General features: G+C 43.0%; 4 protein-coding genes across 5 annotated transcripts; all 4 read right to left on the bottom strand.

Annotated features, from left to right (window-relative positions):
- Positions 1 to 901: 901 nt before the first annotated feature.
- On the bottom strand, positions 902 to 6,113 carry LOC113698331 (uncharacterized). The gene is made up of 7 exons (XM_072058052.1): positions 6,042 to 6,113; positions 5,752 to 5,805; positions 3,586 to 4,885; positions 2,611 to 2,802; positions 2,168 to 2,319; positions 1,473 to 1,963; positions 902 to 1,364 (listed from the first exon to the last, which is right to left on the bottom strand). Exons 3-7 carry the CDS (start codon positions 4,844 to 4,846, stop codon positions 938 to 940), a joined length of 2,523 nt encoding a protein of 840 aa, XP_071914153.1. The 5' UTR covers positions 4,847 to 4,885; positions 5,752 to 5,805; positions 6,042 to 6,113; the 3' UTR covers positions 902 to 937.
- Positions 6,114 to 6,931: 818 nt separating this feature from the next.
- LOC113698118 (uncharacterized) lies at positions 6,932 to 12,550 on the bottom strand. 2 transcript variants are annotated; one of them, XM_027217819.2, is made up of 10 exons: positions 12,309 to 12,550; positions 12,185 to 12,213; positions 11,944 to 12,002; positions 11,501 to 11,566; positions 11,288 to 11,328; positions 10,212 to 10,348; positions 9,186 to 9,276; positions 8,343 to 8,414; positions 7,672 to 7,787; positions 6,932 to 7,450 (listed from the first exon to the last, which is right to left on the bottom strand). In XM_027217819.2, the coding sequence occupies exons 1-10, from the start codon at positions 12,413 to 12,415 to the stop codon at positions 7,323 to 7,325; spliced, it is 846 nt and encodes a 281-aa protein (XP_027073620.1). In that variant the 5' UTR covers positions 12,416 to 12,550; the 3' UTR covers positions 6,932 to 7,322. The 2 variants fall into 2 exon arrangements, with proteins under 2 accessions (XP_027073620.1, XP_071914152.1); XM_072058051.1 differs by lacking the exon at positions 11,944 to 12,002 and having other exon boundaries at positions 12,309 to 12,506.
- Positions 12,551 to 14,432: 1,882 nt separating this feature from the next.
- Positions 14,433 to 15,380, bottom strand: LOC140010540 (uncharacterized). Its single transcript, XM_072057827.1, has one exon. The coding sequence runs from the start codon at positions 15,378 to 15,380 to the stop codon at positions 14,433 to 14,435; it is 948 nt and encodes a 315-aa protein (XP_071913928.1).
- Positions 15,381 to 15,568: 188 nt separating this feature from the next.
- Positions 15,569 to 18,185, bottom strand: LOC113699558 (uncharacterized). Its single transcript, XM_072057826.1, has 3 exons — positions 17,342 to 18,185; positions 16,804 to 17,240; positions 15,569 to 16,714 (listed from the first exon to the last, which is right to left on the bottom strand). Exons 1-3 carry the CDS (start codon positions 18,183 to 18,185, stop codon positions 15,569 to 15,571), a joined length of 2,427 nt encoding a protein of 808 aa, XP_071913927.1.
- Between the last annotated feature and the right edge of the window lie 2,818 nt (positions 18,186 to 21,003).

Below are 21,003 nucleotides of genomic sequence, written 5' to 3'. Positions count from 1 at the left end.
AAAAAAAAAAAAAAAGAGAGTACAGTTAATTTGAAAAAAAGTGTTTAAATATGAAGCTGCAATTGATTTAATTGTGTATGTTCATATGATAACATGGTAACCAAATTTAATTTTTTATCATTACTTTTGTATGTTTAATTGTAATATACATCTTTATGGTAAGTAAATATTTGTGATTTTGGAAATGGGAATTTAAGGAAGTATAGTGATGACTATAATCAATACTGGGATGAATCATTTAATTTCTTCTTATCTTAAAGAGTCTCGGCCACTAGATACATTTTTTTTTTTAATAAACAATGAAAATTGTTACTATTTGCACTTCTGTATTTGTTAATCGCATTCTCACTGTCATTTTAATCATATAATTTTCATTTATTAAATTATATGATAAAACAAATTATTAGAGTGCAAATAACAAAAAACAGAATACAAACAACATTTCCCTAAATATTTTTTAAACTTGTAAAGTAAATTTAGGTCGTGTTAACATTTTTTAGCAGCTAATCTCAACAGAAACAAGCCCCTGAAAATCACATGATGCGTTATAGATTTATCAAATAGACACACGGTTTCTGAAACTTCATAATATGCATTTGTCTGCATTATATACATCGCTAATAGCTGTTTTTATTTTTTATTTTTTTGGGAGGAAACAGTAGCTGTTTAACAATGTGGTTATGGATGTATAGAATTTTTAGAGTTACACCGCCCAATTAATTGTACCTTGTTTGCTGAGCTTTTACAAATTTTGCGATTGGATGATGTTGCAAACTTCAATTTCTGTATTACTGATAATGTATTGAATAGTCCAACTTCAGATTGAAGTCCATAATATTTTAGCTTTCAAGTTAGATTAGTGAAATGCTTTTCTATTTTTGACATCAAATGACATTTTAAAACTTTTTTGAGCATTAATCCGCTATATTACTTTGAATCACGGGGGAGAAAATGAGAGGAAGCAGATTGAGTCATGATCCTTCACAGCCAGACGGATTAAGGAGTGGACAAATGTTGGAGTCATAAGAAAACAAATGAAGTTTGAAGCTTCCACTGCATGCCATGAACTACTTGCAAGTCCAGATTTATACGATGACAGTACATTTCTCTCATCCCCTAAAGCATAAGATTGTAACAACTCAGGTACAAACAAGGAGTCAAGAAATGGGTTTTCTAATTCAGCAAAGCAAGCCCAGAAAGGAGCACGTCTAGTCAGAAGACCAGGTTCCATCTGAGGCATTGCAAAACTTAATGTCAATTCAGCTTCAACCCAATAAACTCCTTGAAAAAACACAAATCCATCATCGAACCAGCTTCTCCAGAACCACCTTAACGGGAACATCCTACAAGCAAGACCTGCATACCTGCAAAGATGCAATTATAATGATACTTTCTTACCATTATCTTACATTCTCATGAAACCATTAGAAATCGAAGAGGAGCTTTGGTTTAAGTAACAGCCTAAGCCCTACTGCTTGCCAGTCTTTCCCTGAGCCTGGAGCTTTGCTGCAACTTGACCATCAGAGAGTGGTAAGTAGTAGATGCGCGGGGTTGCTTTAGTTTTCCTAAAGAGATCATCCAATGTCAAAATTGGCGGATCAATTTTCTCAGGAAGGGGAGGTGGTGGTGGTGGGAGAGTCAGCCGCTCCTTCACCGATGCAGGATGTTCCCTTGAAGGTGGTGGATTCGACAAGGGTGGTGGAGGGGGAAGCGGAGGCTGTGGAAGTTGCTGCTTTGGAAGCTGTGGCCTGGGAGAGGGTTGGGGATGCACATTCTGGGGAACAGGAGGGGCACCAGCACCTGAGCTTACAGGGGTTGCAGGAGACTGCGGAGGAGCCTCTGCACGCACTCTAACTTCCTGGGGGTCAACAAACTCAGCGACCAATAAGCGTCCCCCATTGGGTGGCCATTGCAAGTTGTATACAGCATTTCGTGTTTCTACAGCTTCTTCCACAGATGAATACTGCATGTAGAAAGCCACAATGAGATGTCCAATCACACAAAATAGTCTTAAAATACTTGTACACCCAAACGCTACTTGAATGGAAACACAGTCCCCAAATATTTACAGCATACAGATTGCCAATATTCAAACCAAAAACAAGACAAATATAACAAAGATGCACACAGACAGAGAGAGAGAGAGAGAGAGAGAGAGATTACTCACAGATACATAGCAATGTGTTTTGATCTGATCCATCCAAAAATTGGTGACAGTCCCTGTTTTGCCAAGAAGTTCTTGGACAGCTTTCAATGTGAAAGGCCGCAGAAAACGATCAATTCTTAGAGAATCGGTAGGAGGCTTTGGTGATGGTGGCACTGTCACACGAACAGACAACTTTTATTGGAAAGAAATGGAATTCCATTTAACATAATTTAAGCAAAACTAGAGAAACTTACTAAGAAAAATTTTATATAAAAAAATAAAGGAAGAAAATGAAATTACAAAAAATCATGTATTCGATACAGGTTAGTGGTTCTAAAGAGATCAGTGAACTTCTTGAGCCTGCCCAATCCTTTTCAGAGTGAACATTAACCAGATATTCTGCTACAACAACATCTCATACTTTTGTGCAATGCAGCCAGAAGCACGATAAAACATTAACTCACCATCACGTTCTTTTGGCATTTCTTCACCAACTGTTGAATCAGACCTAGAGAAACTGCGCCTAAGTGCAGGTTGAAATATATCCTTTGGTGTAGTAGAAACATCAGTACTTTGTGGCTCAGGGATCTTTAACCCTTCTGAGTTCCATCGACGCTGCCTTTTTGCAATGTCATTGTTCCCAACTGTTTGTTGATCTGCAAAAGAGATCATTACAGATCATTATGTACAATTGCCAAAGAAACAACCATTTCATAAGGCATAACATTATTATATAGTTTACCATTCACTTCAGTATTTAGAGATGTATAATGTCGCAGACGAAAGGCTAAAACAGTTTACTGAAAAACAAATGTCTCTGGATATACTGCATTAAATTACCCTGGCAAAGATGCAACATATCCTACAGCAGTCTAACAATGAACAATATAGTAAAATAGATTCCATACAGCACAGTAAGTATTAGCATATATTCTTGCATGCAGCATACCATACCAACAAGAATATGCACACACACACACACACCATACTAGTAAAAAACTGATAATTTCTGATCTCAATTTCAATGGCAAGCTGGGTAAACCTAGATTAATGCTAGCTGAGACCAAATTTTCAGGGACACACATCTGTATTCGTGCTAATCATAGTAATAATCCAATATTCCAAAGCCAAAAGATATTTCCTTCACCAAGAACAGTTGAGAGAGAGACACAAACAGATTTGGTCCCTGCATAAAGGGGAAATCACATACTTTGCCACAGAAGTAAAGACAATAGGCAAGACTTACAGGACCTAGAAGATCTTCAGATTACATTATGGACATTTAAGACCAGAAATAGGTGAGTTTTCAAAAAACATAGCTCAAAATAAGGCAAACAAACACCTAAAAGAAGAAAAAGGCCACAACTAATGCATGACATGAGGAGCTTGAAGAGTGACAGGGAAGCAGGAAATCATGAACAATGAGATATAAGCCTCACCATTAAACTTTCTTTTTACTGATGGTGGAGCAGGGACACCCTTGTCTTCAACAATAGCAACCTTCTTCTCAGCTGGTGCATCTTCGCTTACAATATCAACGAGACCTTCATCCTTAGTTGTTGGTCCATCAACTTTTCCAGCCTCAATCCTTATTTCAACGGAATCCGTCTTAGAATTCATCTGCTTACTCTCCCTTACATCCTCCTCCATGTAATCACCAGAACTTCTGGCTACATTTGGTTTTTCTGAAAAACCCAAATCTCCAGTCTCATTTTTAGGAATAACATCTGCATTTTTGACATTACTACTACCTGTCTCTTTCAAAGATACCTTGTTAGCATGTGGCTCTTCAACATCCAATGGATGTGATTTGCCACCTTGATGAACAACACTGCTAGACGCTGGCTGCACCATCTCAGGCTTAACATCTACTTCTAGTTTGACATCATCAGCAATTATATTATCCTTTAGTTCATTGTTTTCAATAATTGAGACAGTTTCAGTAGAAATAGAATCAGATTTTACTTGAAACCCTAAAACAGGCTTGACCTCAGATACCTGGTTATTTGTATCATATACGTTGTCTTTAGCATCCACATGTAAGGGCTTCGAATCGTCATTCTCCAGCTGAGCCTGCAAACCATGACTCTCATTATGAGTTACGGTCTTCTGCAAGTCTTCCTCACCCAGAGTTATGACAGGCTCCAGATTCTGGGTGAAAAAGTCACTGGTTTCCTTATCAGTAACTTGATCTGTCTGCTTCCCTTCCAACCCAGCAGAATAAGAATCATCTACCTCTTCCTCTTCTCTAAGTTTCTCTTCAATTGACTCTTGGCCCTCATTGATGTCAACATTAAGCATGTTGCCACTGACTTTTTCATTTACAGGCACACCATGGTTAATTGAATTAGGCGTGTTACTCCTCTCTTGCTCATAGGTGACCTGGGGTTGCAAATCTTCATTTATTTCCTGAGTCATAGTATTACCAATACCAATGTTGTTCTGAGCACTATCACAAACATATGCTACTGTACTTTCATGCCCAGTCAGCATCTCAGAAGGAACAACAGAATCATGACCGTTGACATTATTCAGATCACTTCTCCCTTGCTCACCACGAATTGCTTCATCCAGCCGCTTGATTAAATCCTCTTTCAAACCCTTCGTCATCAATTTACGTCTCTTAAGTTCTTCCTTTAGTTCTGCAACCTTCCATTGATCAATGGGTCGACTGCCAAGAACAGGATAGGGTGAGGACATTTTGATAGTCCAAAAGTATACCTCAGACAGAAATTCACCCTGACCAAAGCATTAGATTCAAAAAACTTGTTAGATACTCGGGACAATTGACTGATAACCAAGTTATTGATATTTTCAAACGGAAGTCAAAAGGAAAAAAAAATATTCCCAAGCTAAACAAGAAAAAAGAGCATGGGAGCAGTAGATTGCCTGAAGACAACACAACCTAGCCATTTAATATTTCATTTGTAACATAAAAAGTAAAAGTAATGGAATATATGTAAAAGGATAAAGTAAAAATTCAAGTAGAACCCAATTTGCACACATATTCCAAACCTTGAAAGCCAGCAGATACTATGTCACTAGCTGCTCTAAATCTAAACCCATCTTTCAAAGTTCGTTTCAGAACCAAAACTGGAAAGTAATACGAAGTCAATGACAAAATCCAAGCATATCATCGCTTAGAACTTGGTTTACATGGAAAACAGAAACGGTTTAACCACTATGTCATTAAGTCAAAATAATTCGAGTCGGTACAAGAGCTAACTTGAATAAAGCATGCATTTTCCTTGTATTCCCCAAGAACCAGCAACCAAATTGGAGTCCAATGGCTAACTTCTAATGCAATAATCAGTAAAAATAAAAGCCATTATCATCCCACAATTTACCTTACACTTACAATCCTACAATCCTCTAAATCTGTACCATTAAAGGACAAAAAAAAATCATATACCACATAAGAAGACCCAAGAATGATAAAATAAAAATTACAACTTCAACGAACTATTAATTTGCTGAGACATGATTTAATCTTTAGTCAACAACTAAACCATCAATTGTCAGCATAAAAGCAACAATCGAAAGAAAAAAAAGAACGAAAAAATACGTGCATGAACGGAAATGAATAATGCGAAACAAAAGCTTACAGAGATAACTCGAAATTCGGAGGCTTGAATGTATATGTGAATATAAGGAAAACCCTAGGTTCAATCACAACACACAAAAATAAGCATCAGACGAAGAATCAAAACACGAAAAATAGAAAAGACAAATGGAAATAAACAGAAAAAAGAAACAGAGCAATCGAAAGAAGAAGAAGAAGAAGAAGAAGAAGAACAAGGCAACGAGGATTTTATGCGGGAATTTTTGGGATTGCGCTGAAAAAAGGGATTGGGAGTTTTTAGGGTTTTCGTTCGGTGGGGGGTTCGAGCTTTACTGTGTGACTGTGTGTTTGCGTCACATTATATACTAGCTGCCCTCGTGGCGACGGATGAAGACAGGGAAGTGAGGAGAGAAGAGGGCTATTTTATATAGGAAGTCATGAGGACTGAGGGGCATGGAATGGGAATTTGTGGAATTACCTGAATGCCCTTGGGTTCCAGTTTTAGTGTGTGACTATGTGTTTGCGTCACATTTATACTAGCCTTCTACTTTTTTTTTACCAACAACGATAACATTTCTATAAACTATTTTAGCGGAGAGGGAGAGGGAAGCGACAAATAGTGGCTGGTGGGAGGTTAAGATCGAACCCTTGACCTCCCACTTCCATCAAGATTTAGAGATGTCTTAATGATCAATAAGCTTGGATTGTTGGCTCTACGTGGAAGTCAAGAGGACTAATGTATTGAGTGGGAATTTGTGGAATTACCTGGATACCCTTGATGAATTTCTCTGTCCTTTTTTTTTTTTGGCCTTTTTGATGAAACTTGATTGACCCTAAAAAGAATTTTGATTGGTGGAATCTTTGAGTTGAGGCTAATGTTCAAGTAAATTTTACTACATGAATTGCATTTTTATTCTTTACTTGTTGTGAAAGCATAGGACTTTTAGGATTTGGGTATAGAAGTTAAAATACGAGAACCATTTCATTAAGAGTTATTTAATTTTTCTCAACTTGAAAAGATTTTTTTTATAATTTAATTTAATACAGTGAGAGATACATCTAGAGTGGTTCTTGAATCTATGGAATACTCGGAGATGAATGTCTTGTGTTGATGATACAATTTCTAGAAACCTAAGGTTTTATTTACTTGTAATTTGATGTGATTGTTGAATATGACTCAAATAATTTACGCATCTAACAAGTTTGAAGGATAAAAACGTAAATTTGAAAAGGAGGAGAGGAGTTTATTAATATGAATGAATGACCTTAAGGCCGATTTTGTCACCTTAAAAGATACAGGTTGGATAATATAATACTATTCTAGTATGAGGCTGTGTAATTTACATTAACATAAAAGAGGATGTGAAAGAGTGCCTGCAAAATTGAAATAGAACAATCTTCCTAAAAACACGCTAAACCAGAATGTTACAAGGGGTAAAAAACCCAGAAAGCATGTAAAATCTTAACTTGCATGACATGAAAGATTTTCTACTTGTTCAGTACTGCTGCAGGATGACAAAATACAGCTGCAAGCTCTTTGATTCCTGAATGCATCACATGCTCAAAGTTCTCTATGTCCCTTATCAAAGAAAGAAAAGGAAAGCAGTCTCCTGGTTACTCACTTTCTTCTTTATCACTATTATCCAAGTACAAATGATTCATATTTCGTTCAAGTGGTGGAAGCCCATCATCAGAATCATTAGATGAACCCTCATCCTCTCCAGAAGGTTCAACTTTTTCCCCTGAAACAGCAGAATGTGATATAATATCTCAAGCTAGTAAGAAGATGTAAAGCTGATTGAGATTTGCTCTTTGTGAGAAGAGTGTGTGAATACCATCTACATTCTTGCGCGTCTACAAGTCATGACTGCTATCCAAGTGCATAGCACAAGGTTGAACAGATAAACAAGAGTTATGACATGGTGACATTAGCATCATCGTCTTTTAATAGAAGAAGATCTACCTTGAGCATTTGTGGAAGTCCTAGTAATATGCGAGCTTTGCTGGGACAGCCAATCATTTTGGACTGAAATGATATCCGCACTATTTTTACATTCCGAGTATGACTTCAGAAGCTCTCTGCAAATATTGAGTTTGGGACATTGTCAAACTAGGCAACAGCTAGAAAAATTATCAAGAGTTATTAACACATAACAAGGTAAACAGACTCGTAGTAATCACTTGTCTTCTACTAAAGATTGGATGTCTAAACCATACACTAATAGCAGAAACAATCATTTACTCAGAAAAGGCACAAAGAGCCTCCAATTCAATTACATAGTCAACTCTCCTGCAATGGTTTTTGTTTGCTCTATAACAATGATGTTCTGGAAAGTGGGTTCTACTGCAGTGTACCAAAATAGAAGAGGACTATTAATATTCAACGGTGTCAGATAAATGTTCCAAAGGTTTAGGAGGGTACTTCTAAAGAATAAAAGAGATCCAGAGACTATTAGAGTTCAATCTTTGCTTGTTCAACTCATCCAGAATCCCCAAGAACCGTATCTCAACACAAAAACATGCACCTAATAGGCAATTGCAAAACCATTTAAGCTGAAAGGAATGAAAACCAAAAAGAGAGTATGAAAGAACTGAAATCAATGAGGAGATATTTCGATTATAAGTACAAGGTACCTGTTGACGGACAAGAAAGCGTGACCCCATTTGAACTTGCCTAACAATATATTTGCAGTTTCCTCTTCACCACTGTTCAACCAGATAAAGAAATTTATGACATCAACATCCATGAAATAGAGCACCAGACAAAAATCAAAAGGATAAATAAGAACTTAAAAGGAAAAGAATGAAACAGGTGCTCAATCGAATGTCTCAGAAGCCATCAAGACTTCCAATGAGTGTTCCACAATAGGATAATCAGTCAAGATTAGCAAACTGTGGCTTGACATGAGCAAATTTTCATTTACCAGCGGATGGACAATGTCTCATTGGGTCCATATTATCTCAAAAGATGAAAGAACAGAAATATACGAACATATGCTTAGAATATCAAACTACAGGAACTTTAGGATTTCCTTTCTGTACAGGATTGAATAGGCGATTTCACCATAATACGCCAAAAACTACTGATGCATACAAAAGCATTCGAAAAATTTCTCAACAATAACAGCATACAAGAACAAAATGGGTTCAATGAACAAGTTGGTTCCTTAACTAATATGAAGACTGAACACGGAAACATGGTAAGGCTGCTTCTCTTTCTTCTGTTAAAGATTGTCTGCCAATAATTAGGACGAGCAATACTATGATACTACAACAAAAATTGAGTGAGTGTAGCTCATATAATCCGTCTGAATTTGATTTTCAACACTTCTACAATCTGCTACTGCACAGCCATTGGATTATTTCACATAGATCAGTGAAACACTATAAACTTGACTAGTGTGGAACACCACCTACAGGAAGATGAGGTACTACTAAGCATTAGCATAACAAGCCACAAATGATTATGTCCACTACCATATGATTAAAGCTGCAGCAAGTGCTTCAACACAAGATAGCTCACATGGACGACCATAGTTGACAGGATTTGCTGCTACCAACCATGGCACTGCATGACAGACAAATACTCAATTTAAGAGAAAAGATGTGGGAAATGAAAGAAACAAAGATGACCATATGAATACAAATCAAAAAGGAATCATTATATGTATATCGCTTAAAGTTTATGTAATTGGTATATTCAACAAAATTCCACCTACACCCCTTAGGAAAGTCTGACATGACGTTCAAGAAGACTATTGATCACCTACAATCAGGATTAAGGCTAATCAAACCTTTTGAAACCTCAATGTGAGCCCAACTACTACTCTACTAGCAGTTAGTCTGCTCTTTTACTAGTTCCTAACAAACCAAACCAAGGGAGAAAGCTGACCACTAAAACTTTAGCTTACTACAGGTACACAAAAAATAGTGTCAGCCTTTATTATTTGACCCCCTGTCCAAGAAAATATATTAGTATGAACTAAATCTGGTAGTGCATAGCAAAGCAAAAAAGTATTCTCAGGCCAACAATTTCAGTTCTTCAATTACTATGGTCGAAATTTCCTTCGAAAATTGTACACATATAGGAGCTCAAGTTACAAGCACTACCATGGATACAATACTCAAATGTTGTGTTCAATTGCCAAAACATAATGAGAAGTGTGAAGATTGGCATAACAAAGTATGACAGTGTAGAATCAAGAATTAGTTCATGTACATGACAAAAGATGCCGTGTAATAAGACTCATAGCTGACAATAGCAACTGACTACCATTAATTCTAAACCAAAAAATTACGCTCTTTATTACTATCAAAACAATTTGTGACCAAAGTGGAACACCTTATACATTGTGGAGGATTAGGACTTCAATGATTTCTAAAGAAAACACTTTTCTTTTCCCTTCTTTTTGCACTCAATAAGGAAATTTCTGAGAAACAATGTCAATGGATGTTGCCAGAAGACAAGACATAATGCTGTCAGTGCATGGATAAGGCACATACAAAGGCGAGGAGCAGCACATCGCAGCTTAGCAAAAGGTACATCATCCAGACGTGCCCAAGAACAATCAACAACAGCTAATCCTTTCTTATTAATTAACGGTTGATCTTCTCTTGAGACGCACTGCACCCCAGCAGGACTGAAACATATGAATGGTACCAAAAATAAATAGCATAATACAGATAAAAATAAGTTAATAATAAAACAAAACAAAAGACATGAAAAAGTAGGCCTGCAGATGTTTCAAAACTTTTTCATCCGATCATGCTAATTATCTAAACGAGAAAGTTACATTTGCTTTTGCATTCAGTTTCAAGGTCCAAATAGCTTTCTTGGCAGGAACTAAAAAGCATATTTTTTCTGTTTTGTCATTTGGGATCTGTCATGATCACAAAACATATTGGAAAAAAGATCCGTTATTCTTTGGTGATCAGCAAGTCTACCAAATTATGTATGTAAAGATAATTTTCTGTTAAATTATTAGTGATAAACAATTCATCAAGTTTCATTACAGGCCCGAATGAGAGACGCATATTCCCTAAAGGCTCATAAATATCTTTTCACTGTTCTTCTAGATTTTTATTTTTCAACCATTCCTTTTGAACGTGAATTCTCAACTCTATTGGAGAATCGATCAGTCTTGCAAACACAAGACTGAGCCATTAGATAATTTAGTATCAACTAAATACTGTCTGCCAATATGACTGAGAGCAATGGGCCTCCATGTGCAAGCACTTAGAGGTAGCCACACAGTTTTATGTCCTCAACACCATAAACAATATGAGGCTTACTTTCACAAAAAGCTTGCTCATTTCACTAAAATAAAAGGATATGATGGCTTTAACATATAGGATATTGCTGCTCACTCCTAAGAACAGGATTCATGACATAGAGAGGTTCCTTGTGCCTCAAGTTAAGTTCAGGGACAAGAAAGTGCAGAAAGTAGGCGATATATAATGAGGAAAATATTCCTTTCTTCCTTCTTATAAAAGTTTTAGCCATAACTCAGATTCCATATTCATTCATAACCAGATTAAAGAATACAACACGTTTAATAAGACTACACCATGGTAAATACCTCAAGACAATGCCGCCAAAACCACTACCGACACGCAACTCCTGCAAAACATTGGCAGTCAACTAATCAGAAGATTTTACATTGGCATCATTCCCACAACCACCAAAAAAAGGAACAAAAACTCTGTAACTTGTTATACAAGAATATTAGTGTATCAACGGTCAACCAAAAAACAACATTTCCTACAAATATTCAGAACAGACTGATACTTTCTTTCAACAAACCAAATCTTGCAAGCTTGCGCCCCGTACACCTTTTCGCATCACACTGGCCAAAATCCTGGAAGAAACAAAGTGAAGCAGTATACATTCAGCTAGAAATACTAAATTCGATAAAATTTGCTTTTTTTTCAAAATAGTAGCAACTTTATTCCAAGACTGACGAATTTCTTATAGTCCAAAAAATCACCATCTGAATACAACTATGACTCCCTGAAGCACACTCTTTCACAGTCTAAATCTGGAACGGGTAAAATTTTGTTTGACAATCCATAAAACTTCAAGGTTACAATTTCCAAAAATGTTGTCCCCAACTTAATAAAAGACCATCCCCCCGTTAACAATTCTTTTTTTCTTTTATTTTGTCAATAATACAAAATAAACGCAACTACAGAAAGAAAGCATTTTATTCAAAGTACTGCAACTTTCAGTGCATACCCACATAGCAAGCTGAATTGTAGGACCTGCTGGCACTGCTGCTTCATCAGCATTCCCTTCTTTATTATCACAACCGAACAAGGATATAAAATGGCAAACAATGCATTAAGTAGACGAGTAACACATTAAACTTCCGCAGAATAATAAAATCAAACACCTTGTTTGCATAATTCTCCCTTGCAGGTAAAACACGGATAACCAAAACTAGAGACAGAACGAAGACATCAGATCAAATCCATACCTGGGTCAATCGGTAAAGACTCATCATTCCTAGGCAATTAAAACAACATTAAAAAGAAAAAATTTAGCAGTTTATATCAGAAAAAGACATAAAACAAGAAAGAGCCTTGATTGTATGTTTGTACCAAGTTGGGTGAAGTGGCTGATGGGTTCGACTGGACTGGGCACCAGCAGCTCCACCCCGATGAGAGTGGTGATGGGTCTTGAACCGTCTCTGCTTATTGTTTCCCATTCTGATTGAAACTCAAATTGAAGTTGAGAAGAATTGCTTGGCCGGTTAAGCTAAACAAAACGACCTGTCGTGGCCTGTGAAGTGGGGAGGAAATGACTGTTTGTTAACTGGAATTTGAACAGGGAAACTTTTGTGACTTTCTGAGTTTTATAGATAAAAATTAAGCCCTTATATTTTTACTCTTGTCTCACCTATGCCCTCTCTGATTTCATTATTATCATTTTACCCCTTCTTAGACCTTGGGGGACAAAAGTAGAACCCCTTATATTGGTTATCTTTTTCCCCTTCTCTTTTTTGGTTCTAATAGTTGATAATTGACGATGCGATCTCTAGCTTGACCGACATAAGCCTTGCGGGGTTTTATTCCCCAGTTCCACTCCGATACTTAAATTAGTTATTGATTGAAAGTATTAAGTATTTACTAGTTGAATGGTTGGTTGCGTACCTCTTTTGTAAATAGTGAAAACGTATATATAGTTGAGGAAGCTATGAGGGAGATAAGGAGGTCTACTCCCTAACAGCTACTAAGAGACAGTTTATGACTGCGGTATCGGATGCAGGCCTAAATAGTAGGGTGGCTGATAGTCATGTCAGATAGTAGGGTGGCTGATAGTCATGTCACTGTTGGTCCTAAGTAGAGTAGGCGGCCAAGGTGTTTGGGGACTGAAGAAGCACGAAACTTTCCCGGGGAGAGCTGACCTGATCAGCTCGGTGTGCTGATGGAAGAGTTGATCCTAAGCCTGCAAAACAGAAAGGGTGAGCTGACAGAGGGGGCCCGAGGGTTGTCCCCGAGGGCGCTCCAACAGCCAAGTTAATTTTCCGGTGAGTAAGGTTCACGGAAAGTAGTGATAGTCTCGGGTAAATTGCCAATAGTGAGCGTACCTTGGGCAATGGGTGTGTAGCACTATCTATACCTGGGCCAGCGTCCGACCTCCGTACGTTCCAGGACCTTCCTGATATAATCTCAATCCAGCGCCGAGCGGGATCTCCTCCGACCTCTGCGGGACGGTCTCCTGATCCCCCTGGAGCCCTAGCGGGGGGGGCGGCCCAGGGCGGTCGCCAGGAGCCTGGGGCCGGAGCCCAACTCGGCTATATCTGGGCTGCCACGTGTCTAGCCCCAGTACGGGGCCTCTGCACTAACCCCCTAGATTAGGTAAGGCTTCCAGGCAGACCTAATCTATACTCTGCCACGTGGGAGACCAGCGTCGCGCACTGCTCTGCCCCAGTCACCTCTGGTGAAGTGCTGTCACTGAGAAAACCGCGCCGATCTCCTGGGTCGAGCGTCAAACTCCCAAGTTTCGACAAACTTGATCAATGCGTGCCGACCTCATGGGACCGAACATCAAATTGCCACTGACATGGTTTAAGCCCCCAACTTTTAAAGATTGGGGCCGAACATTGTACTTTCCGACTTCAAAATTTCAAGCCGTGCCGACCTCTTGTGGCCGAACATCATACTTTGAAGGCAGTCACGTCGACCTCCCGGGTCGAGCGTCGAACTTTGATTTTAGCGGATATGCCAACCTCTTGGAGTCGAGCATCACATTTCCAAGGCAGTTATGCCGACCTCCTGGGTCGAGCATTGAACTCCCTGATTTTAGCAGACGTGCCGACCTCTTGGGGTCGAGCATCACATTTTCCAGGCAGTCATGCCGACCTCCTGGGTCGAGCATTACACTCTCAGGGCAATCGTGCCGACCTCCTGGGCCGAGCCAGCGTGCTCCCTGGTTTTGACAAGCTACCTCAAAGTAAGTCACGGCGTGCCGAACTCTTGGGGTCGAGCATCGTACCTTCAAGACGGTCATGCCGACCTCCGGGGTCGAGCGTCAGATATGTTAAAGACAATTATGCCGACCTCCTGGGTCGAGCACCAAACTTCAAAGGCAGTCACGCCGACCTCCTGGGTCGAGCGTCAGATATGTTAAAGACAATCATGCCGACCTCCTGGGTCGAGCACCAAACTTCAAAGGCAGTCACGCCGACCTCCTGGGTCGAGCGTCAGATATGTTAAAGACAATTATGCCGACCTCCTGTAGAGGGTTCCCTCGGCGTAGGCGTATTTGGCAGCTCGAAGATGGATTCGGCGAGCCTCGATTTTGTTCTCCGGGAGGGCACCCGAGCTGAGGAAGTCAACGAGGGGAGCCATCCAAGTGGCCGAGCTGTCTATCGTTAGGACCCGGACCTGGTCGATACTTTTCTGCTTCACCACCTCTACCAAGACCTCCTTGCTCAGGTGGGCGAACGAGGAGGACGCCAGCTTGGACAAGGCGTCCGCGCGCTTGTTTTGGGATCTCGGCACCCGCTCAATCTCAAAGGTCTCGAACAGGGCTATCGCCTCTTGTACCTTAGCCAGGTATTTCTTCATTACCTCGTCCTTGGCCTCATACTCCCCACGGATTTGGAGGACGACGAGCTGAGAGTCGCTTCGAACCCGGATCGCGGTGATGCCCATCTGGTAGGCTATCCGCAACCCCGTCAACAGGGCCTCGTACTCTGCCTCGTTGTTGGACGCAGGGAAGTCGAACCTAAGCGCATAGGTCAGTTCTTCCCCCGTGGGCGAGGTGAGCAGCAGGTCAGCTCCGCTCCCTTCCTTGCTCGAGGCGCCATCCACGAACAGCACCCACGGCTCCTCAGCCGGGGTGTCCGGGGGTGTCGGGGCTAACTCGGTCAGGTTCAAGTCAGCCCCCTCAGCAAGGAAGTCTGCCAAGGCCTGAGCCTTGATCGCGGTGCGAGGCCGATAAGTGAGGTCATGCTCGGCCAGTTCGACGGACCACTTGGTCATCCTGCCCGAGACCTCGGGCTTAGTGAGGATCTGGCGCAAGGGCTGGTCGGTCAGGACTACGATGCTGTGAGCTTGGAAGTAAGGGCGGAGCTTGCGAGCGGCGTGTACCAAGGCAAGGACCAGCTTTTCCACGGGCGTGTACCTCGTCTCTGGCCCCTGTAGGGCGCGGCTAATGTAGTACATCGGTCTCTGAGCCCCCCCGTCCTCCCGCACCAAGACCGCGCTGATGGCCTCGTTGCAGGCGGACAGGTAAAGGAACAGAGTCTCTCCTAGCTCCGGGGCGGTCAAAGTGGGCAACTCAGCCAGATAGGCCTTCAGGTCGGTGAAGGCTTTCTGGCACTCCTCCGTCCAGTGAAAGTCCTTAGGCGCTTTCAGCACTCGAAAGAAGAGCAGCCCCTGACCGCGGAGCGCGAGAGGAACCTACTCAGGGCGGCCATTCTCCCTGTGAGCCGCTGGACTTCCTTCACGTTCCTTGGAAGAGCCATGTCTATGATAGCCTGTAGCTTATCCGGGTTGGCCCGGATTCCGTCTCGGGACACCAGGAAACCGAGAAACCTTCCCGATCTGACCCCAAAGGTGCACTTCTTCGGATTTAAGCGCATCCGGCTCTTCAGTAGGATGTCCAAGATCTCCCGCAGGTCGGGTATGAGCCGCTGGTCAGTTCGACTTTTGACGATCATGTCATCGACATAGACCTCCATGCTTCTGCCGATCTGGTTTTGGAACAACTTGTTGACCAGGCGCTGGTAAGTGGCTCCCGCGTTCTTCAACCCGAACGGCATGGTCCTGTAGCAGTAGGTTCCCTCCTCGGTGATAAAAGAGGTCTTGTCCCGATCCTCCTTAGCCATCTCTATCTGGTGATATCCCTTAAAGGCATCCAGGAAACACAAAACGTCAAAACTCACAGTAAAGTCTACTAACCTGTCGATTCTAGGTAGGGGAAAGCAGTCCTTCGGGCAGGCTTTGTTAAGGTCTGTGAAGTCTACGCACATCCTCCAGGTCTGGTCGTCCTTCCTGACCAGACTATTGTCCAGCCAGGTCGGGTAGTAGACCTCCAGGATGATCTTGGACTCCAGCAACTTGCCAATCTCCGCCTTGATCACCTCATTCCTCTCGGGGGCAAAGCTCCTTTTCTTCTGCTTCACTGGTTTGAAGTTAGGGTCCACGTCGAGGTGATGGACTGCCAGGTCTGTAGGGATCCCAGGCATGTCCTCCACCGTCCATGCGAAGACCTGAGAGTACTCTCTCAACAAGGCCTTCAAGCCTTCCTTCTCCTCGGCTGGCAGCAATGCCCCGATGCGGATGACCTGATCGGGCCGATCCTTCCTTAGGGGGAACTCCTCAATCTCATCTTGGGTGCCCAACTGTTGGGCCTCATCTCCTGGGATGTAGGGCTCCAAACAGGTTGTCTGGGCGACCACCTTCTCCTGCCCCCGGAGCGTGGCCAGGTAGCAAGCCCTGGTTACCTCTGGGTCGCCGCGCACCTCGGCTATCCCTCCAGGGGTGGGAACTTGACGCTGAGGTGGAAGGTAGAGGGAATAGCCCGGAGGGCGTTTAAAGCAGGTCTCCCCAAAAACACATTGTACGGGGACGACTGCTTGACCACCACGAAGTTAACGGGAACGGTCCGGCATTTGGGAGCCTGTCCTACTGTGACCATCAGGGTGATCATCCCTTCCGAGCTGATGGGTGGTCCGGTGAAGCCCACCAAAGGCGTCCGGACCGGGGTCAGCTGGTCATCCCTTAATCCGAGCTCCTTGAACGCCCGATAGAACATAATGTCCACCGCGCTACCCTGGTCGACATACACCTTCTTCACCCGGTAGTTGTTGGTAACAATGTCTATCACGATGGTCTCGTGGTTCCCGGAAGCCGGGGGGACCGCATCCCTTGGTCCGAAGGTAATCTCCTCGTCCATGCGCAAGCGCTTCAAGGAGTCGTCCCCTTCGGGGGGTGGTCGCTTGTTCTTCCGAGCTGCATGGCTGTCCCCCCCGTGGGGCCTCCGGCGATGGTGTTTATCACTCCCGCCAGGTTCTGGGTGTCCTGGTCGGGAGAGTGGCCCCGAGGAGCGTCACGCCGCTCAGGGCGGTCGCGTCACCGTCCCTCGTGCCTATCTCCGTAGTGGTTGCGCCCGAACTCCTGACCTAGTCGGCGCACGAATCTCCCTAGAAAGCCGCGCTGGATCAGGTCTTCTATCTCCTTACGCAGGGCCCAGCATCCCTCCGTGTCGTGCCCGGCGTCGCGGTGAAAGGCGCAGTACCTGTCCTGGTTCCTTTTGTTCCGGGGCGTCCCCATCTTGGGCGGCCGATCTCCCAGTCCTTCCGCCTCCATAACCGCCAAGATCTGGGCTCTGGGCCGTGTTAGAAGGGTGTAGGTCTCCTCTAGGAGTGGCGCCAGAGCAGGGGCCTTCTCCTTCGAGAGCCGGTCGAAGACGTTTTTCTTGGACGGGACGTCCTTGCCCTCTGGGGGGTTTGTCCGACCTTTCCGATCTCCGAGCTCCCGATCTGATTCTTTCTTCAGACGACCTGCCTCCTCCGCATTAGCGGCCTCATGCGCCCTGCGTAAGAGCTCCTCCAGGTTTACGGGAGGCTTCTTGGCCAGGTCGTAGAAGAGCTCCTCTACCCTGAGCCCATTTGTGAAGGCGGCCATGACCACTTTTTCGTCTTTGTCCCTGACCTGCAGGCTCTCCGCGTTGAAACGGGTCATGAAATTCCTCAGCGACTCATCGGGCCTCTGTCTGATGGACATCAGGTGAGTTGCGTTCCTCGCGTAGACCTTCGAGGAGACGAATTGGGTTGCAAACTGCCGGGCCAGCTCAGGAAAGCTCCGTATAGACCCCGGTTTCAGCCCCTGGAACCAGAGCCGCGCCTTCCCCTTTAGGAACATAGGGAAGGTCTTGCAGCGGACCTCATCCGCGGCGGTTTGCAGGCGCATATGCGTCAAGAAGACCGAAAGGTGGTCCTCCGGATCTGTAGAGGTATCGTACATCTCGATGCTCGAAATTTTAAACCTCCGGGGTAGGGGGTAGTCCTCTATCTCCCGGGTAAAAGGCGAGATTGCGTAGTTGTCCTCGTACTGCCGGGGCCTCAAGATCTGCTCGAGCTCATCCCGAGCAAGGTCCAAATGAAGGAGGTCCCGGGGTCGGCTCTTGACGGACCGAGCAGGGGAACGCTCGAGCCCATTTCGTGCGGGCTTCCGTGAGGAGGGGTCTCTCGGACGGCTCCTCGCGGACCGGTCGCGGGGATACCTCTCGCTGTCTCCGACCACCGAGGCTCGCGGGCGAGGTGGAGTTCGTGGTCGTTTCCTTCTGGGGGCTGGTCTCGGGACTCATCCTCCGAAGGGTCAGGGGGTAACTCTTTCTCCTTCCCCTTGGCCTTGGAAGTCTACGCACCCCCAGCCCCATCTCCCTCCTTCGCCTGTCGAATTATGTCCTCCAGCATGGGGAGATTCTCCGTCACGAACTGGAAGATCTGCTGCCTCCGTTCCCCTGAGAGGGCTGATCCCCCGGCTCCCTGAGACGCCTCAGCCTCCTTCCGCGGGGACCCCTCACCGCCCCCAGGGCCGGTGCTCTCTATCGTGCGCTTGGATCGCGTCCTGGCCATCAACACAATCTTACTTACCTTACGGTTCCCACAGACGGCGCCAACTGAAGAAGCACGGAACTTCCCCGGGGAGAGCTGACCTGATCAGCTCGGTGTGTTGATGGAAGAGTTGATCCTAAGCCTGCAAAACAGAAAGGGTGAGCTGACAGAGGGGGCCCGAGGGTTGTCCCCGAGGGCGCTCCGACGGCCAAGTTAGTTTTCCAATGAGTAAGGTTCACGGGAAGTAGTGATAGTCTCGGGTAAATTGCCAATAGTGAGCGTACCTTGGACAATGGGTGTGTAGCACTATCTATACTTGGGCCAGCGTCCGACCTCCGTACGTTCCAGGACCTTCCTGATATAATCTCAATCCAGCGCCGAGCGGGATCTCCTCCGACCTCTGCGGGACGGTCTCCTGATCCCCCTGGAGCCCTAGCGGGGGGGGCGGCCCAGGGCGGTCGCCAGGAGCCTGGGGCCGGAGCCCAGCTCGGCTATATTTGGGCTGCCACGTGTCTAGGCCCAGTACGGAGCCTCTGCAGGGACCTTAGGTGAAGGTAGGAATATAGTGAAATAGCTATTTGGGATGAGCTCGCCAACTAGCTCGGCTGAAAATGACCGAGACTATGTGTCTCTTGTCCAAACGGGCTGTTTGGGCTAATGGGGTCTGAACTGTTCAAGGCGTCCACAATAATCTTTGGCAATAACAAGAGTTATTAATTTCTCATATCTATATATATGAATGTGTATATCTGCATGTATGTACGTAATACTTATAATTCTGAGGCATGCATAACACTTTTTTTTTCTTTTTAGCCCTATATTTCACATAGTTAACCTGTTTTTCTTCCCTCTCAATAATTCTCACCTTAATAGCTATTGAAAATGTTATTTAGTTTGTTACCAAGTTTAAAAATGAATTATCCAATTTTGAGCTCTCAATATTATTGGTAATTACTCTTGAAATTAAGAGGATACAATAACTTTCCATTAATTAGTTTTCCTTCTGAATATGGTAAGCTAATTAATAAGCATGCATCGAGTATTGAAACAGGGTTGGACCAATATAATTTGTAATTATCTTTTCGATTTAAGGGGGATTCTAAGTAATACGGTAGGAAAGAGGAGAAAGGGAAGAGTATGATTGCCAAACTTGGAACTTTTAGTTACATCTTGAAGTTTTCAAGTAAATGGCCGAGCTGGTAAAGATTGGGTTGGACCACTGCACATTGCAAGGAGAAAAGGAAGGAATATGGGTGGTAATGATTTTAGAAATGCCGGTTTTCATTTTCTTTGAAAGGTGGAATTAGAATCGAACCTTTAAGAACAATTACAGCTATGGTTTTAGAACCTCTAGTTCTAATTCCAGCTTTGGTCCCAATTACTTCTGGATACATTTTAATTCTTTTTTGCTTCCAGTTTGGGTTCTTTCTGGACAAATGTATCCCTTGTGGTTACAAAATTAATTCAAAGAGAATAAGACAATGAATTTAGAATAAGGAGAAACTAAAGCAAAAAAAAAAAACAAAAAAAAGGCTTTTATTATATTATGTGTTGTTGAGAAAAGAAGATATGATACAAAAATTTTTAATGAACACCTCACATTTTTTGAACATTTTAAATTAAAGAAAGTGTGCGCCATTTTCTTATTGTAATTGAAATGGAAAATAAAAAATATCCAAGACATGATATGGTTAAACCATGGACAACGAAATGGGGCGGGCTGATAAAGATTGACTTGGACCATTGCATCTTGTAAATTTTCGGCTAAATTGGTATGGGCTAACATATGGTCTTCATCTCAACTTTGATTTGTTCTTGCCAAACAAAGGCCCAATCTGATCACATGTTGCCTTTAAAAAAAAAAAAAAATGAAGCGCTTTTAAGCACTAAAAATGTTTTTGATAACTGATTTTTTGCAACATAAAGAGCTTATCTTTTAACAAGTTAAACACACTTGTGTCAAAAGTGCTTTTTTTATAATGCACGGCAGCCCCAAACGAAGCTTAGTGTCAAAATATGTTGTTTCCCTTCAATATTAATGTTGATAATTAATAACAATAATCAGTCAAACTGGAAAGTTTTGAGGATAACTCTCTTATATTTTAAAAAAGAGTAGATGCTGATCATAGCCTTAATTAAGGATAACTGTTAATTAATTTTGGGTGTTGACCCATCACAATCTTTGCTTCTCAGCCATTTTGCCTCCTCTCATTCTTCCAACATTT

Source organism: Coffea arabica, chromosome 7c (assembly GCF_036785885.1).
Source record: "Coffea arabica cultivar ET-39 chromosome 7c, Coffea Arabica ET-39 HiFi, whole genome shotgun sequence".
NCBI classification, from domain to species: Eukaryota; Viridiplantae; Streptophyta; class Magnoliopsida; order Gentianales; family Rubiaceae; genus Coffea; species Coffea arabica.
Note: the sequence above shows the minus strand (reverse complement) of the source record. Positions and strands in the feature narration are given on the sequence as shown.

Bases quoted from the DNA above. Each gene is read 5' to 3' on its own strand.
- LOC113698331 (XM_072058052.1), bottom strand. From the start codon at position 4,846: ATGTCCTCACCCTATCCTGTTCTTGGCAGTCGACCCATTGATCAATGG. The intron at 2,803-3,585 runs GTGAGGCTTATA...TCTCTTTTGCAG, and splicing joins AGTAAAAAGAAAGTTTAATG to ATCAACAAACAGTTGGGAAC. The intron at 1,365-1,472 runs GTAGGGCTTAGG...GCATCTTTGCAG, and splicing joins CAGGGAAAGACTGGCAAGCA to GTATGCAGGTCTTGCTTGTA.
- LOC113699558 (XM_072057826.1), bottom strand. From the start codon at position 18,185: ATGTACGATACCTCTACAGATCCGGAGGACCACCTTTCGGTCTTCTTG. The intron at 17,241-17,341 runs GTCAGGAGTTCG...TCTCCCGACCAG, and splicing joins GAGATTCGTGCGCCGACTAG to GACACCCAGAACCTGGCGGG. The intron at 16,715-16,803 runs GTGGTCAAGCAG...CTTCCACCTCAG, and splicing joins CCGTTCCCGTTAACTTCGTG to CGTCAAGTTCCCACCCCTGG.
- LOC140010540 (XM_072057827.1), bottom strand. From the start codon at position 15,380: ATGTACTACATTAGCCGCGCCCTACAGGGGCCAGAGACGAGGTACACG.
- LOC113698118 (XM_027217819.2), bottom strand. From the start codon at position 12,415: ATGGGAAACAATAAGCAGAGACGGTTCAAGACCCATCACCACTCTCAT. The intron at 9,277-10,211 runs GTATGTGCCTTA...TCTGTCATGCAG, and splicing joins ATGTGCTGCTCCTCGCCTTT to TGCCATGGTTGGTAGCAGCA. The intron at 7,451-7,671 runs GTAGATCTTCTT...CTGCTGTTTCAG, and splicing joins GACTTCCACAAATGCTCAAG to GGGAAAAAGTTGAACCTTCT.